Source organism: Rhipicephalus microplus, chromosome 7, assembly GCF_043290135.1.
Source record: "Rhipicephalus microplus isolate Deutch F79 chromosome 7, USDA_Rmic, whole genome shotgun sequence".
In the NCBI taxonomy this organism is placed as follows: domain Eukaryota; kingdom Metazoa; phylum Arthropoda; class Arachnida; order Ixodida; family Ixodidae; genus Rhipicephalus; species Rhipicephalus microplus.
Window position 1 is genome coordinate 46,575,820 of NC_134706.1, and position 16,128 is coordinate 46,591,947.

General features: G+C 47.4%; 1 protein-coding gene across 1 annotated transcript in view; it reads right to left on the bottom strand.

Annotated features, from left to right (window-relative positions):
- LOC142767440 (uncharacterized) overlaps positions 1–16,128 on the bottom strand; it is a 135,486-nt gene that overhangs the window by 56,055 nt on the left and 63,303 nt on the right. Inside the window, exon 3 of the mRNA XM_075869108.1 lies at positions 4,176–4,322. Coding sequence (XP_075725223.1) covers positions 4,176–4,322 — 147 coding nt within the window. The remainder of the gene's footprint in view (positions 1–4,175; positions 4,323–16,128) is intronic.

Genomic DNA, 16,128 nt, shown 5'->3' on the forward strand with positions numbered 1-16,128 from the left:
ACCCACAATCAGCTCTTTACAGCATCCCGTAAGATTGGAATAAGGGTGACGAAGCTGCGTTCGCTGATCATAGCCGAGCGGTGAATTTGCCCGTGGGCGTCATTAGCTGCCAACCAGCACTCCTCATGCTCGGCCCTTTCCAAGAAGTTTTGATCTAACAAAGGTGGTTGGCAAGCTATTGACTCTTGTCAGCGGCTGCCTCAGCCTGTGTTGTCATCTAGTGGTCACCTATATGATAACGCTGAGTTCGGCTCGGACATTTTCATCGGCATTAGTACTCGTGGTCATCGTCGTCACTTTCGTCATATAGTCTATCAGTAGATGTAAGGAGAAACTTTTGTCGTTTTGGTAATTGGCGAATTTCGCCCCGGAGGTCACGGTCGTTAGTTTTTCTGGCGTGGTCTGTCACGCCATCGGCGTAACTTTGGCGGTTCAGGAAAGTGTGACCTCGAGCAGGTGAGGGAGATCGCCAGTGACGACGTGGTGAAGAAGCTTGCCCGGCCGGCGCATGATCAGAGCTGTGGTCGCAAGGTCTTCGAATTGTAAAAAAAAGGATGACGATGAAAGTTTCCAGACCCAGCTTTAGGGGTGTGAGTCGCGCGTCTCCTGTATGTAGTAGCCACCTCTCATTTTAGTCCTTAGAATGCCCGATGGATGATGGTACTTGTATATGATGAATATATCATGAAAAGATGCAAGATGTTGGCACTTGAAGTGTTCGCAAGATGGAGTGATGGACAGACAGACGAATGGACAGAAAGACAGACAGGTGAGACAGACGGACGAATGGACGGACGGATTAACCGACGGACAGGCCGACGGACAGACTAATGGACACACATACAGGCACACCGAAATACAAACAGGCAACAACATACATACATACATACATACATACATACATACATACATACATACATACATACATACATACATACATACATACATACATACATACATACATACATACATACATACATACATACATACATACATACATACATACATACATACATACATACATACATACATACATACATACATACATACATACAGACAGACAGGCAGATGGACGGACGGACGGATGGATGGACGGAAGAATCATGGTTTGCCGATAAGACCCTTCGAAGCTTCGCCCCACTCATCATCATTCACCCCGTAGATATACTGTGATTTTTTACGCGAACCACTTCTTAGCGAACCATATCTATCTATCTCTAAGGCAGGACATGCAGCCCATTATTCATCTGCTGTCTCCATAAAATTCTTATGCATGCCCAATTCCTTGAGGTTTTCCTTATTAGCTCTGTTCGGGAGACACAAAACTCCTTTGATACACCTTCAATAATTTAGTCCTGTTTGGCCTGTTCTTTTTTTTTAATCTCTGCGCTGGTGCTATGTATTAATATAACTCATTAAAAATGCTTGAAACGGGCTTAACAGGTTCACAACACTCAAGCCTCCTCGTTAGTCTGAGACCTTGATGATTAGCTTAACCATGCTGTCCGATTCGGTGGCAATACGCGCCATGCGTAGTGAATTACTTCCGTTTTCTTCTAGAGCCCTGCCTATAAGCAAATATTCGGAACGCGGGGAATCGGCTACCGAATATTTGTATCAGTGGTAATTTATACAAATTGTGGAAACGGTGAAGTTGAGGGAACGGTGGTGTACTTCTTTCAAATGCGAGGCGTCTTATTAGTGAGCTTGATATGCGGTATCCACGCTCAACTGCGCATGCGCCTACTCTCTCTCCCACTCTCTTTTCCTACACTCCAACCATCTCTCGCATCACGACACCGAAGCGGACAGTGTCTGTATATCTACGCTTGCTCCCCCCTCTTCCTCTTCTATGCATCCCTCCCCACGGCGTTTACATCACCATTGCGCATACGTCTCCTCTCCCCCTGTCCTCTGCTTCCATCTCTAACTGCACAACTATGGCGCAGGAACCATGCGCTATAGGTATAGGCGCTGTAGAGAGCTTTTTATTGAAAAAAACCCGATATCTCAGGCTGCTCAACCATTCAGTATATAGACACTGGATCTTTACCTCAAAAGTGGTGCCCATGGGAGACATCTCCTGCGTTTCCTTGAACAATGAAAATTCGCAGATGCGCTTCAACAAAAAGCGGACAGCAGGTCTCGGTGCTCAGTCGAGTCTTTTGTCTTTCATTGCTCATAAGCAGCACTTGGCATGTTCTAGTAAGAAACATCGCTCCAGCACTACGTCCTTTTCTCTTCCCCAGATTTCTCTCCTCCACAACAACATGTTGAACTCTAGTGTCAACGGCGCTGCCAGTATGATCGTTATCACTCGCTGCTTCGTATCTACACACTGTTCCCTTTAATGCGAGGTGGTAAAACCTTTTTTCCCCAGCTCTAGGTAGAATAGCTCCAAATTTTCGGAGGAGAGCTTATGCCATGTGTTTTCCAGAAACTTATAGGTGCATCTTAAGGCCTCTTTTATAGAGCCTTACATCTCCCTGTCCTTGTCTGCAGCGCAGCAGATCGTAATGTCGTCGGCATACAGCGAATGAATGATGCCTTATATAACAGTGATTTGAGGCAATACACTTTGAATCACAATGTTCAAAAGTAATAGCGCGATAACCCCGCCCTGAACAGCACTCTTGCTTCCTAAGTGGTATTCCCCCGAGTACAGGTCTTCTATCTGTATGATAGTACGCCTGTCTTGGAGAAAAGAGTGCGTGAAATTGTGATAACGGGATTCAAGCCCCGACTCTGAGGGTTAATTTACAATGTCACAATAAGGAATGTTATGAAAAGCTGTTTCTAAGACTCGCACCACGATGTCATTGACATCTGGATGTCCGTTTAAAATTTGGTGCTTCCTAATCTTCTTGACATCCTGTGTGGAACGAGACAGTGTAAAGCCAATAGTAGTGTAGGAGACGAGATGTTTTTACTCTGTGTATCTTGAAATGTGGTTGTGTGCGTGTGTTAGTCCCCCTTCTTCAGTAATGACGTGAGTGAGATGGGCTTGAGTGCGCTCAAACGCAACTGTTGGCCCACCTTATGAACAAGGATGATCACGGTTGTTTTCAATTCTGCTGGTAATATAACTGTTTCTAGTTCTCTGTTTATGTGTGAAACTTCATTGTCATTGCGTTTCCTTGCTTATTTCAGACACCTTGAAATGTGCACGTAGGCTGAAACCTTGCATTTTCACCAATGTTAACAGCGACTTGTTTATTTTCCTAGAACTGGAATTCACACAATTCAATAATTTGTTATTTTTCCCTGTTGAGTCAACCAATTACAATAATGAAGTTACTGGGCAACCTTTTTAACAAATTAATTGCTGGACGCGTACTCTCTGGTGGCTTGTCAATAGTCATCTTGTGTGTAACACACAACCTGCCCCCCCCCCCCCAAAAAAAACACGGTGACATCACATGACATCGAGGTTGAGAACGATGGCGTCTTTATAGTTGATGTTACAGGATTTTTTATAAAAGCACGGCTGCCTGTGTGAGATAAGAGTCCACCCACGGAATTTTTGTTTCAAACCAAAACCTTATCGAAAAATGGCACCGGTATATCAGCCTACGTAACTTATCTTTTAATGGTGCTGTTCTTCATATGTGAATACAGTGGATTGCGCAATGCAAATATCGAGAAGTACAACATAGTATCTTGTAGTCTCCCGATGTTGTGTGTCAAACAAAGTATACTCGTCTATACATTGAATTAAATACAACTAACACCATGATGCATATGTTTTAGAACTGAGAATGAGTAAGTGCGTGAAATACTTGGTCATGTAAAACGGTCAACTAAATGCACTCCGTTAAGTAGAAGAACTCAATAAATGTTATCAAGGAGTCATTTCCAGCAGCATTCATTGACCAACTGGTCTTGATAGATTCAAGCGTACACCTTTCTTTGAATTTACGCTGTAATCAGTGCACAATGGAAAGTCCCCAAATAGAATCGAACTCCTTTGTAACTAAGCGTTGGGGCTAATATTTCTACGCCACTTTGCAAAAGCTAAAAACGGTATACATATATCGTGCCATAAAAAAACTGTTTTAGGCTTCCAAGAGCAAAGTCTCCGCGTATTGGTTTATATAGGGAGTGGTCGAGTAAGTTTATAGATACTAAGCACGATACTGTGACCGAAAGTACATAAAACGGATAATCCTTCTCACCTCCTGGATCCATCCCCCATATAGGGTCAGAGGAATTGTAGACCTTGGGCCCGGGGTGCCATATACGGCCTTCCAACACGTATGTTGTTGAGGGTTGGGATCACCTTCACCCCATAACAATACAGTCGGCATTTCAGAAGACAACATCTGCAGTGAACATATACACGCAGTGTTAAAAACAATGCTCACACTAAACGATTAAAAAAATGAAAAATTCTTTTGTTGCCATGTAATTTTCCTACATGACTCCAATCTGTTTTATGTCAGTGGCAAACGGGCACTTTTATTCGTGATAAGGGCGATCAGGATCAGTTTTCTTGTTCTCGAACAACTTTATGACTGCTGCTACACGGCCCAAGCTTATTCGTTTCGAACTTGGGTCAGATAAATTGCACCGTGTGGTGCTTGCGTGCCGTAAAACATGTCACTGAGAGAACTCGGCATACAATATTTCCATTGGGCTATTTAGTAGCAATGTTATTCGTAGTACAACCGCTCGAACGCCAAAGACGTTGCGTGCCACTACAAAACTAACAAAGAAATTTTATAAATCCGGCATTCGATAGAAGTTTTCTTGCACTTAGCTTTAGTGCAGGGAGATTCATAAACCATCGTTTTTATTTCTGATGGCTCCCGCTCGTAGCCGTCTTGTCACAAAAGGCGTTCATCTCGTTGAAGATGACAGAATTTCACTTCTGGTGCCTCAAATCCACCAGTTGCTGCTGACAGTGGTGAATTACTGTAAAATCTGTTCATTGGACCTTGAAGTGCGCGTACGCCTTGGTTGCGACGTAATCGAAAGGCTTGGGGAACTCATAGTCAGTTTTCTTCAAGATGCTGCAAAAGCTCTGACGGTGCGACAGGTCAACTAAGCGCGGAATGTGACGGTCGTCGTTCTCGTCTGCTCCTGCCATAACTTTAATACTAATCTTAAAATATGGAATATTTCAGATATTGTTCCTTGTAAACAGTTTAGAATTTGCTGTTTAATAAACATCTAGACATTAAAAGTGTGTTTTAAACATGCTCTATTTTCTTATTTTGCTTCCAACAAGGTCGACCTGGGGGGGCAGATCGTTGCAAAATTGCGATCTCTCAAGCAGATCGCGATGCGAGATCATAATTGTTTTTATTCTGGTCACGCCTGATTGTGACTAAAAGTGATTGTGCAGCAGCACCTAATCCAGACCGACAATGATCATGATTAAAAGTGCCCGTGTGACACTGGTAATAATTGAAGGGAGCGTTTTCCAGAGGTATTTGAGTAGCGTTCTCTCGCGTCTGAATGATGCTACGTGGACGCTTCTTGGCAACCCTGTCTACGCGAGTTAATAAAGCATTAGTGGTCAAGTTCACAAAACCAATTGCGCTCAATGAACGAGCAAAATTCTCCGCGATATAAAATGGGGTAGCACTCAGAAGCCATGCAGTGTCAAATGCACCTGGTATCGTCTGCTGGTCATCAGTTCAGACATATATTTGTATAGCCTGGTCTTCGTGTCAATACGCTAGCCATCACTTCGCGCGTATACATGTATGGCATGGTCATTGTGTCATGAATTCTCTATGGCCTTCGCACTCTCATTATACCAAGCTGTCACTTTTCAATCAGGCTTTGGTGTTTCGCTTAAGCTTTTGCTTTTGTGTTGGTGTTTTAGCGCAGAGCTTGTAAAGAGCCTGCTACTCGTGTTCGGGTACCAATCCTGCCTAGTACACTTAATTGCATGGTGTCGTGCTTTTTAGGAATATTGTCACAAAGACACAGGCACGCAGGTACAAAATAGGGCGTTTACTTTCGCAACCCAAGGGCCAGAAAACGCGAACACCAGAGCACGCGCACACAGATCTACTTCGTTGTCCTCTTCAGATGCTGGCTACTATAGTTGCCAGCCTACCTTGCGTCAATTCCCCCCTTTCAAGAGAGACCGTCCCGGTCGATTGATTGAGATGCTAGAGGTGGCCATGAAAGAAAAAAAATGATCACGTCAATGAAAAAAAAACCCCACGCTGTTGTGGATAATAAGCAAAAAGTTCGAAGTGTTCATAAGTCGCGGGCATGGTACGGTTTCATCCGTACTACATGGACTACTTCTGGACGTGGACGTCTTCGGTTTAAACTGGTGTCGGGGCTTTGGGGAACTACCTCGTAATTCACGTCACTGAGGCAGCGCACAACTTCGTAAGGGCCAAAGTAGCGCCGCAATAGCTTCTCCGAAAGCCCACGATGTCGAACTGGTGTCCACACCCATACATAGTCACCTGGTTGATAGTGGACACTCCTTCGGCCTTGGTTGTAACGGCGGGCGTCGATATCTTGCTGCGCGCGAATGCGGTTCCGTGCAAGCTGGCGGGCTCCCTCGGCTTTCTCAACGAAGTCGTCAACGCTGTCATTTCCGCTGTTGTCCTGGTCTACAGGGAGCATAGCGTCTAACGGTGTTGTGACGCGACGGCCATAAACAAGCTCGAATGGTGTTAGGTCTGTGGTCTCTTGCACAGCGGTGTTATAGGCAAACGTGACGTACGGCAAAATTTCATCCCACGTTTTGTGCTCTACGTCAACATACATAGATAGCATGTCGGCCAATGTTTTGTTTAACCTCTCCGTCAAGCCGTTTGTTTGGGGATGATAAGCTGTTGTTTTCCGGTGGTTGGTGTGCGTCAGCTTGGTGACTTGTTGCAATAGCTCTGCCGTAAATGCTGCTCCGCGATCGGTTATGAGAACAGCAGGTGCACCATGGCGCAAAACAATGTCGTGGACAAAGAATCTGGCGACTTCAACTGCAGTTCCCTTAGGCACAGCTTTGGTTTCTGCATAGCGAGTCAGATAGTCGGTCGCGACAATTATCCACTTATTTTCTGAGGATGACGTAGGGAAGGAACCAAGAAGATCCATTCCTACTTGCTGAAATGGTGCTCGAGGTGGATCTAAAGATTGGAGGAAACCGGCGGGCTTTGCGGGTGGAACTTTACACCTCCGACAGTCACGGCAGGTGCGGACATAGCGCTGAACGGACGAATACAGCTGTGGCCAGTAGTACTTCTGTCGGATGCGCGCTAATGTCCGAGCAAAGCCTAAGTGACCGGCCGAAGGATCGTCGTGGCACGCCTGCAAAACTTCCTCACGCAGTGCCATTGGAACGGCGAGGAGGAAAGTTTCCTGGCTGCTCTCAAGATTTCTCTTGTAGAGAACATTGTTCCGCAGGCAATACGTAGCCAAACCACGCGAGAGTCGGCGTGGGACGACAACGTCTTCTCCTTGAAGATGCTGGATGACAGGAAGTAGCTCAGTGTCCTCACGTTGAAGCTCAGCCATCCGCACCACATCGACGATGCCAAGAAACGGTAAATCTTGTTCAGTGTCAGATGACGTCGGGGAAATAGGAGCACGAGACAGGCAGTCAGCATCTGTATGCTTATGTCCTGATCGGTAGACCACCATTATGTCGTACTCTTGAAGGCGGAGGCTCCAGCGGGCGAGGCGGCCTGATGGATCCCGTAGATTGGCAAGCCAACAGAGCGAATGGTGGTCACTGACCGCTAGAAATGGCCGGCCGTATAGGTAGGGTCGAAACTTGCTAATGGCCCAAACGACTGCTAGGCACTCTTTTTAGGTGGTAGAGTAATTAGCCTCTGCTTTTGTGAGACTGCGGCTCGCGTAAGCGATCACACGCTCTGCGCCGTTCTGCCATTGAACTAGAATGGCTCCGATTCTCACGTTGCTGGCGTGTGTGTGGATCTCGGTGTCGGCAGTGTCGTCGAAATGTGCCAGCACTGGAGCTGTCTGCAGTCGATTGCGCAGCTCTATGAAGGCTTGTTGTTGTTCTTCCGTCCATACGAAAGGTACATCTGGCCGTGTCAGTCTTGTAAGAGGTTCCGCAATTTTCGAAAATCCTTCGACAAAACGGCGGTAGTACGCACAGAGTCCAAGGAATCGCTGAACAGCCTTTTTGTCTCCCGGACGAGGGAAATCGGCAACGGCAGCCAACTTCTCCGGGTCTGGTCGAACAGCCCCCGGGCTAACCACGTGGCCGAGAAACTTGAGTTCCTGATAGCCGAAGTAGCACTTTTCGGGCTTGATGGTAAGGTTCGCTCTCCTTATTGCAGTGAGGACACTTTTTAGCCTTGAAATATGCTCGTCAAATGTGGTTGAAAACACAACGACATCATCCAAGTATACAAGACACGTCTGCCACTTTAGTCCAGCTAGTACAGTATCCATTATGCGTTGAAACGTGGCGGGAGCGGAACAGAGACCGAAAGGCAGCACTTTAAATTCGTACAGCCCGTCAGGCGTCACGAACACGGTTTTCTCACGGTCGCCTTTGTCAGCTTCAATTTGCCAGTACCCTGACTTGAGATCTAGTGATGTGAAGAACTGGGCGTGGCGTAGACGGTCTAAGGCGTCATCAATCCGTGGCAGGGGGTAAACGTCGCGTTTCGTGACTTTGTTAAGCCGTCGATAGTCAACGCAGAAGCGTAGTGTGTTGTCTTTTTTTTTTACTAAGACAACAGGTGACGCCCACGGACTTGTCGAGGGTTGGATGACGTCATCATTCAGCATTTCTTGAACTTGACGCTTAATCACCTCTCTTTCCTTCGGGGACACACGGTATGGATGTTGGCGAAGAGGCCGCGCCGACTCCTCGGTAACAATGCGGTGTTTTGTAACGGTGGTACGCTGAACTTTCGATGCTGTGGAGAAGCAGTCCGAGAATTCCCTCACAAGGTTCAGCAGCCGCTCTTTTCGTGAATCTGGCAAGTCTGGATTAACGTGAATGCGGCTTCCCAGGTCAGCACAAGCTTTTGCATGTGGTGAAGTCGTATCCATTGTGCTGATATCGAAAAAGTCGGCTATTTCACTGAGGAAAGCGACAGTAGTCCCTCTAGGAACGTGCTGAAACTCATTGCTGAAGTTGGTCAGCAGAACTCGAGAGCGTTTATTCTCTAACCGAACAAGGCATCGGGCTATGCATATGTTTCGTTTGAGCAGCAGCGGGATATTTGCCTCAGCAATACCTTCATAGTCGTTGAATTCGTCGAAAACGTCACAGGCTACCAAGGTGAACACGCTACTCTTCGGCGGTAACGTGACGTCATCGTCAACAATTCTCAGAGCATTGACGTAACTGCCGTGAGGGTTGCGCGCTAAAGCGTGTGCCGTAGAAAACGTCACTTGCGATTGTTGCAAATCAATCACGGCTCCATTACCACGCAGAAAGTCCAGTCCGAGAATTAGGTCCCTCGAGCAACTCGGCAGTATTATAAAATCTCCGAGATACGTAAATCCGTGAATACTGACTCGCGCTGTGCACCGCCCCACCGGAGTAAGAAGATGGCCTCCTGCCGTACGTATCTGCGACCCAGCCCACTGGGTGGAAACCTTCTTCAGCCTGCAGGCAAGACCCATGCTCATAACAGAGGTGTCTGCTCCAGTGTCAATTAGCGCCATTACTTCTTCGTCGTCCACAGTTACCGCAATGTTTGATGTCACCACTCTTCGCATCCCGTTTGACTGCGTCTGTACATATTTTTGCTGCTGTCGCTGTCGTCGTAGTGGAGAATCTTCCGTAGAGTCAGCGTCAGCGGCCTCACCTCCGGAGGTCGCTGAACTCAGTTTTCCCGACTTGCAGGACTGAGTGAACGGCGTCTTGGAGCGCCGCGTGAATAGGCTGGGCTCGGTGACCTGTAGCGAGCAGGCGACGACGAGCGAGGCTCTTGTGACCGATGTTCGATACTGCGACGATTCGAGATGAAACTCTCTATTTCCTGTGGTCGCTCGCCAGGTCGTGGACGAGGGGCATTAGGCGAAAATCCACGGAGACCCACACGACGGTATGGACATGTCCGGTAGACGTGTCCGGCTTCCCCGCAGTGGAAGCAAAGGGGCCTGTGGTCGGGTGTACGCCAGATGTCACTCTTTCTCGGTCTTGCTTCGGCGATCAACGGTGAGCTGCGAGGGCGGAAGCCTACCTCCATTTGTTGAACGTGTCGCTCATTAGGGTAACATACGCTGGTTGAACTGCACGATGGACGACGTCGCACTGCTTCCGCGTAGCTCATCTCGACGCAGTGCCTGTGTTGTGGCGCCTCGGATGGTTGGGGAGCGTGAACGGCTTGCCGTAGCTCGGCGCGTACCATCTCCGCAACGGATAGCTGCTCTGCAGGTGAAGCAGTCACCTGCATCTTTTGTAGCTCTTCCTTAATGAGAGCTCTGATAAGCTCTCGCAACGCGCTGATGTCATTGCCGAGAGTGACAGAAGTGACCTCACTTGGGTTTACACCACGGTTATACTGTCTGGCACGCTGTTGAAGGGCCCTCTTCATGGCAGTGGCTTCCTCATGGAACTCCGCAAGTGTCGCAGGCGGGTTTCGAATCAGGCCGGCAAAAATCTCTTCTTTAACACCACGCATTAGGTGGCGAACTTTCTTGGATTCGGACATGGAGGGCTCCGCACGCTTGAAAAGCCGATCCATGTCCTCTACGTAGGTCGTCACCCTTTCGTTAGGGCCTTGAACCCTTGCCTCTATAGCACGCTCCGCTGTCTCCTTCCTGTCCTCTCGGGAAAATGCCTTGAGGAACTGCCGTTGGAACTCCTCCCATGACGTAAGCGCTGCTTCATGGTTCTCAAACCACGTTTTCGCGGAGTCCTCCAACCGGGTCGCCGTCAATCGTTGATGACGGCGACCCGGTTGAAATGCTCGAGCCAGTCGTCGGCATCTTCAAAAGCAGCTCCATGAAATGTCTTCGGCGTCTTGGGCTGGTTGATAACCAGGTGCGCTGGTGCTGGCGCGGTGACGTTAGGCGGGGTTTGATTCATAGCCCTCTGACGTTCAGGCAGCAAACTGTGCTGTGGCTCGAGTCCCTGGAGACGACGGCTGGAACGTACGTGCACAGGGGTAAGTTCGGCTGAGCTACTCGATGGACTTGCGTCAGGGGTGCTCTCAGGGGACCGTATCATCTACCGTGCCCAGCACCTCCACCAAAAAATGTCACAAAGACACAGGCACGCAGGTACAAAATAGGGCGTTTACTTTCGCAACCCAAGGGCCAGAAAACGCGAACACCAGAGCATGCGCACACAGATCTACTTCGTTGTCCTCTTCAGATGCTGGCTACTATAGTTTCCAGCCTACCTTGCGTCAATATCACGAACGACGTCAAATGCTCACCAAATAAGTTATGGGATTGCTATAGGAAACGAAGTTTTGATAGATCCAAGTTGTCAGCAGCAGCTGTGGTAGTGTGTTTTAATAATGTACTGTTTAAACAAGATGATAAGGAAATTCCGAGCATGAGAAACAGAGGGGGATGTAAGATGCTGCTATAAAGTAATGGCAGGTTTTTTGGCGTTTATTGATCAAATTTTGTTGTCTAAGTCGTTCACAGTCACTCCAAGGCATGCTGATGCGATTTTGTGTAATGATGAGTTTAGGTTATTATGTGACACTGACGTTTCGTTTCGCACAACAAACAGCTTCTTATCTTTACAATGTACCCCCGTGTCAACTCCCCAAGACGTTCCCAGAAGGACGATACCACATGACAACATTTCATGAAATAACACTAAGACAAATAGCATGAACAAAGACAGAAGATTACAGTGGAAAAAAGCGTTATCCTTAACCTCAGACAATGAAAGAGAAAGACGTATACTGCGTGCTCAGTTCCTAATTATTTACTGAAATATTTAGTCCCTAACGTTCGACCGCTCTTAGAGAGAAGTGAAGGCACTGAGATTCCATCAACATCAGTGATGAACATGCCTTGGTACGAAACACAGAGGTCGATGTGGATGCTGTTGCCGTCAGCGTTGAGAGGCGTGATGATTGGCCTTGTCAGTTGACGCTGAACCAGTTGACGCTGGACTCCAAGCGCCGGCTCCGAAGATGTGTTCCAGCCAAAAAGCCTCGCCCGAGCTCGAGCCAGAAGCTCAGCTGCTCCGACCTGTCCACTGGTAGGTTAACGTTAGCAACGATGCAGCACACCAGTGATCCATGGCCAGAAATAACCGGTAGCCAAGAGGACCCGCGGTTGACCGGTAGAGATGTGGGCTGAGATCTGAAACACGGCGGCCATGATGCGTGGCACGCTTTCTCCCGCTGTTTCCACTACCAAGGTTCTCCTTCTGTCTATTCTTCTCTCTCCGCGTGCTTTCGAACCATCGCTATAGCTCTGTGTGTGTTAAGCTCCCATTCCTTTGTTGTACGATCCCCTACCAAAATCCATGCCTCTCACTCCCCTCAAATTCTTCCCCTACCTTTTCTCCTGCTTCTCCCCCAAGTGTCACAGTTGTGGTGTCCTTGCCTGAGAGACAGTTACTGTGTTACTTACGCACACTCTTCACCCACCTTTAAGAATCTCTTCTCTCTGTCTAATCTGCTTTTTACAGGCTGCCATGGCGCATGCACCCGTTTTTGGGCAGAAATGTCACAATATACCTACTTGTCTTAAAAACCTTCATTGCAGCATTGTCAGTTTACCCGTCCTGCACCAAAACCGTAGAAAGTAGCACAGCAAATGAAAAGGCCGGATTAGTGCTCTACTCTATATTTTCATTGCAGTAACAAATATAGACAGTCTCGGCTTGTTTTCGCCCTCGCCGTCACCGCCGCCGCCGCTCCCAGAGCCGTCGTCATACTCGTATATGTATATCTATGTTTATATATATACGTCAAAGGATGCGCTAGCCTCCTCTTTCTGCGGAGCGAACATCGACTTTCCTGCCAGGGTCTTCTGCGTGCGTGCTTATCTCGTGAGCGAACAAGAGGGAGGGGTCACTTTTGGTTGCCGCGCCGCTCTTGCCCCCCAGAGCAGGCGTGAGCTTCTACGGGTTGCGCTCTTGACACAAACAAATGGGGCCAAAAGTGTACAAAGAGCAGCCGTGTCTTCTTAAACCGGCGTTTTGTATTGTAGAGTCAAATGAGATTGGATCTAAATGAGTTGACTGCCAGCCTCACTTCGTATAACCTTGAAACCGGGAATGGAACCACCTTCCTGAAGGTGTTTTTTGTAACCATGCTACCTCATGTTATGCCTTTGTTCTGTACCACTCCCCTCTGTAATGCCTCTGGCCCTGAGGGTATAATAAATAAATAAAAAAATAAAATTCGTCGCTATCACATTCATTGCTTTTCCTTTTCGGTGAAACTGATTTTGTGCAATCATCCCTGCCACAGTCGCGAACTGCACTTGACAACATGCACGCGAGTATACAAAGCCACCGAGAAAGCTTCGTGACACACATCCATAGGTATCCATCGGCCTCGCATGTTTTGCACTTTCTGTACCGTTTGCCATAAGATACTTAAGCCTGATACGCAGGGGAAGGATGTGAAATATGTGTCAGCGCATAAAACTGCTTGCGTACCACATATTTCTATTTACTTCTTTCTCACCATGTCATGTACTTATGGACAGAAACGAACCAATACCTCACTCGCCTTTATGCCCATCTGCATGACTTACCGACCATGCGCATTTCATCTCGCCCGCATACGTCGGTAAACGCCTTGGCGTGCATTTTAAGTTTCAGGCTACAACAAACCAAGGTGTATGTACACTGATGCCCACTTAAACGTACGAGTGCTTTCACAGCCACTCCTGTAGCGTGTGTTGAGCTGTTCCTCTTAAATGTACCTCCACGCACGCACAGAAGCTCGTCTACGTTTCTTTGAGTCGAGTCACGAAACTGGAATCACTGTTTTTAACAAACGCAGAACATGACTTCACCTTTTATCATGGTAGAGAAAATCCCAATCACACGTTGTTGGACAAATTTGACCGATTGGTAATTCATTGACTATTTACAATCACCACCAAGTGCTTCGCCATCCTCCAGTACTGCATACAGGGTTAATTTGCAGCATGAACGTACGCTCGTTGCCCGCGCACGACGTGAATGTCTCGCCCGATCATACCCCTACAGTGCCTATACAGTGCTTCACAGAAACGTTGATGGAACTGCCATCAAACCGCGAGAATGCTAGTGCATCAGCCTCACAAACTGGAAAACCACTGATCTGTTGGAGTGGCCGTTTACGAATGCCTTGACGGAATAACGCTTTTACCGTGCAGTGTTCCATACCAAGTGAACTCGCTGCCCCAGTTGACTTTTGGGGCAGCATGTGCCGTCAAAACATCACACAGCTTCTTCTTCGCAGCTGTTTATATCTCGCCGTCAACCTCGCGGAAAGACATCAGTATGTTCTTGCTCAAGAACTTTAGGGCGGCGTGCCAAGAGTATGTGCTGGTGATCGTCACTGGAGACTTCAACGTGAATGTACTTCGACGCGAGAATGAGTGGCTTGTGGCGTTTCGTGGTGCCGCACTTAGAATTCACCTCCTATCTGACGTCACACATCAAACTATACACAAAAACACGTGTCTAGTTATTATGTTCGGAAAGAGTGTGGCGGCACGAGTGCCCTGCGTGCCATTGCTAACATACTTGAGTAACCACAAAGTGGTTGTTGCTGTCATCGAGTAAACTGTGTTTCATTTATATTATTCAGTGTTTCTATCGAGTACTATATCTGCTTCCAATAATTATTAACGTCAATAAATGCGTATATGGCCACGTAGGTCTTGCATTACTATCATTCCGAGCACACCCGAGGGAGGGCCTCACCACATGTAGATGCCCTCTTAACAGAACAAACTGCCCGCCAGCGGCGACACACAGCGTATAGCCCTCAGGACTAGAATGCGCTGCCTACGGAAGGCGCTTCTTAGCAACGCCGTCTCTACGCACTAGCCATGTTTTGGTCATCTACTGTGGCCACGCCGCAGGAAACGCGGTTACTTAGCAAGCGCATGTTTAGTACAAATATTATTGCTCCTGAAAATGCTAGGCTTGCTTCGTAAAAGATTAAAATATGTTGCTATTACATTCATTGCGTCATCCTTTTGGTGAAACTGTGACGCTCTTGCATTTTCCGCACCCGTACCAGTCTTTTTTTTTTCTTTGTTGTTTTCTATATATTTTGACGGCGAGCATTTTAAGCTCCGCGCAATTTGTCACGAAATATAACGCTTTCACACCGGAAACTCCTAATAAGTTTTTTCAAATAAAAATTATTCTCAATGACTGAATCGTTAAGAACGTGACTGTAATCGTTGACATAATATTCAGTCTTACTACGAAGCTACGAAAATAGAAAAATTTGGTGAGTTGTTCCAGAAAGAGAGTGAGAGAGAGTTCTCTTTTTGTGGGGCACTTCGTAATATTTCTTTTTTTTTTGCAAAGTGGGGTTATCGGCTTCAAGTAAAACGTAAAAACCATCAGACGTTCACAATCGGTTAGGCAGCACTGCGCAGTTACCCAACAAAAACCTATTATCACGGAACGCACAAGGTGACTTTTCCAACAGGCCGACGTTTCTTGGCCAGAAGACAAGAGAGAGAGAGATAAAGATGCAAGGAAAGGCAGGGAGGTTAACCACACGCACATCCGGTTTGCTACCTTGCACTGGGGAAGGGATAAAGGGGAGAAAAGAGGTTGCAGAAAGATGAGAAGGTACACACAATCACGAGCACATTTGGGGAGCACACACAGTCTACAGGCGGTCGCTTAGGTTTATTGACTTAAGGTAAAGTAGCAGTGCTTTAGTTGCTCTCTGCGCAACTGAGGCAGATGCCCAAGGTCCTAGTATTTTCTGCACACAAAATGGTCCGGGGTCAAGTCAATTCAAAACCATCCGGAGCTAGCGTCGCTGTGTGTCGTAGCAAGCGCAGCTGCACAGGACGTGTTCGATGGTCTCTTCAGCTCCGCAGTAGTCGCATGTAGGAGTGTCTGCCATACCAACGCGAAAGGAGTACACCTTTGTAAATGCAACACCCAACCAAAGGCGGCATAACAGTGTCGCATCGGAGCGGGAAAGTTGTGATGGTAGCTTTAGCTTGAGCGAAGGATGCAGTTCATAAAATTGACACCTTTGGAAGCTGGTAGACGAC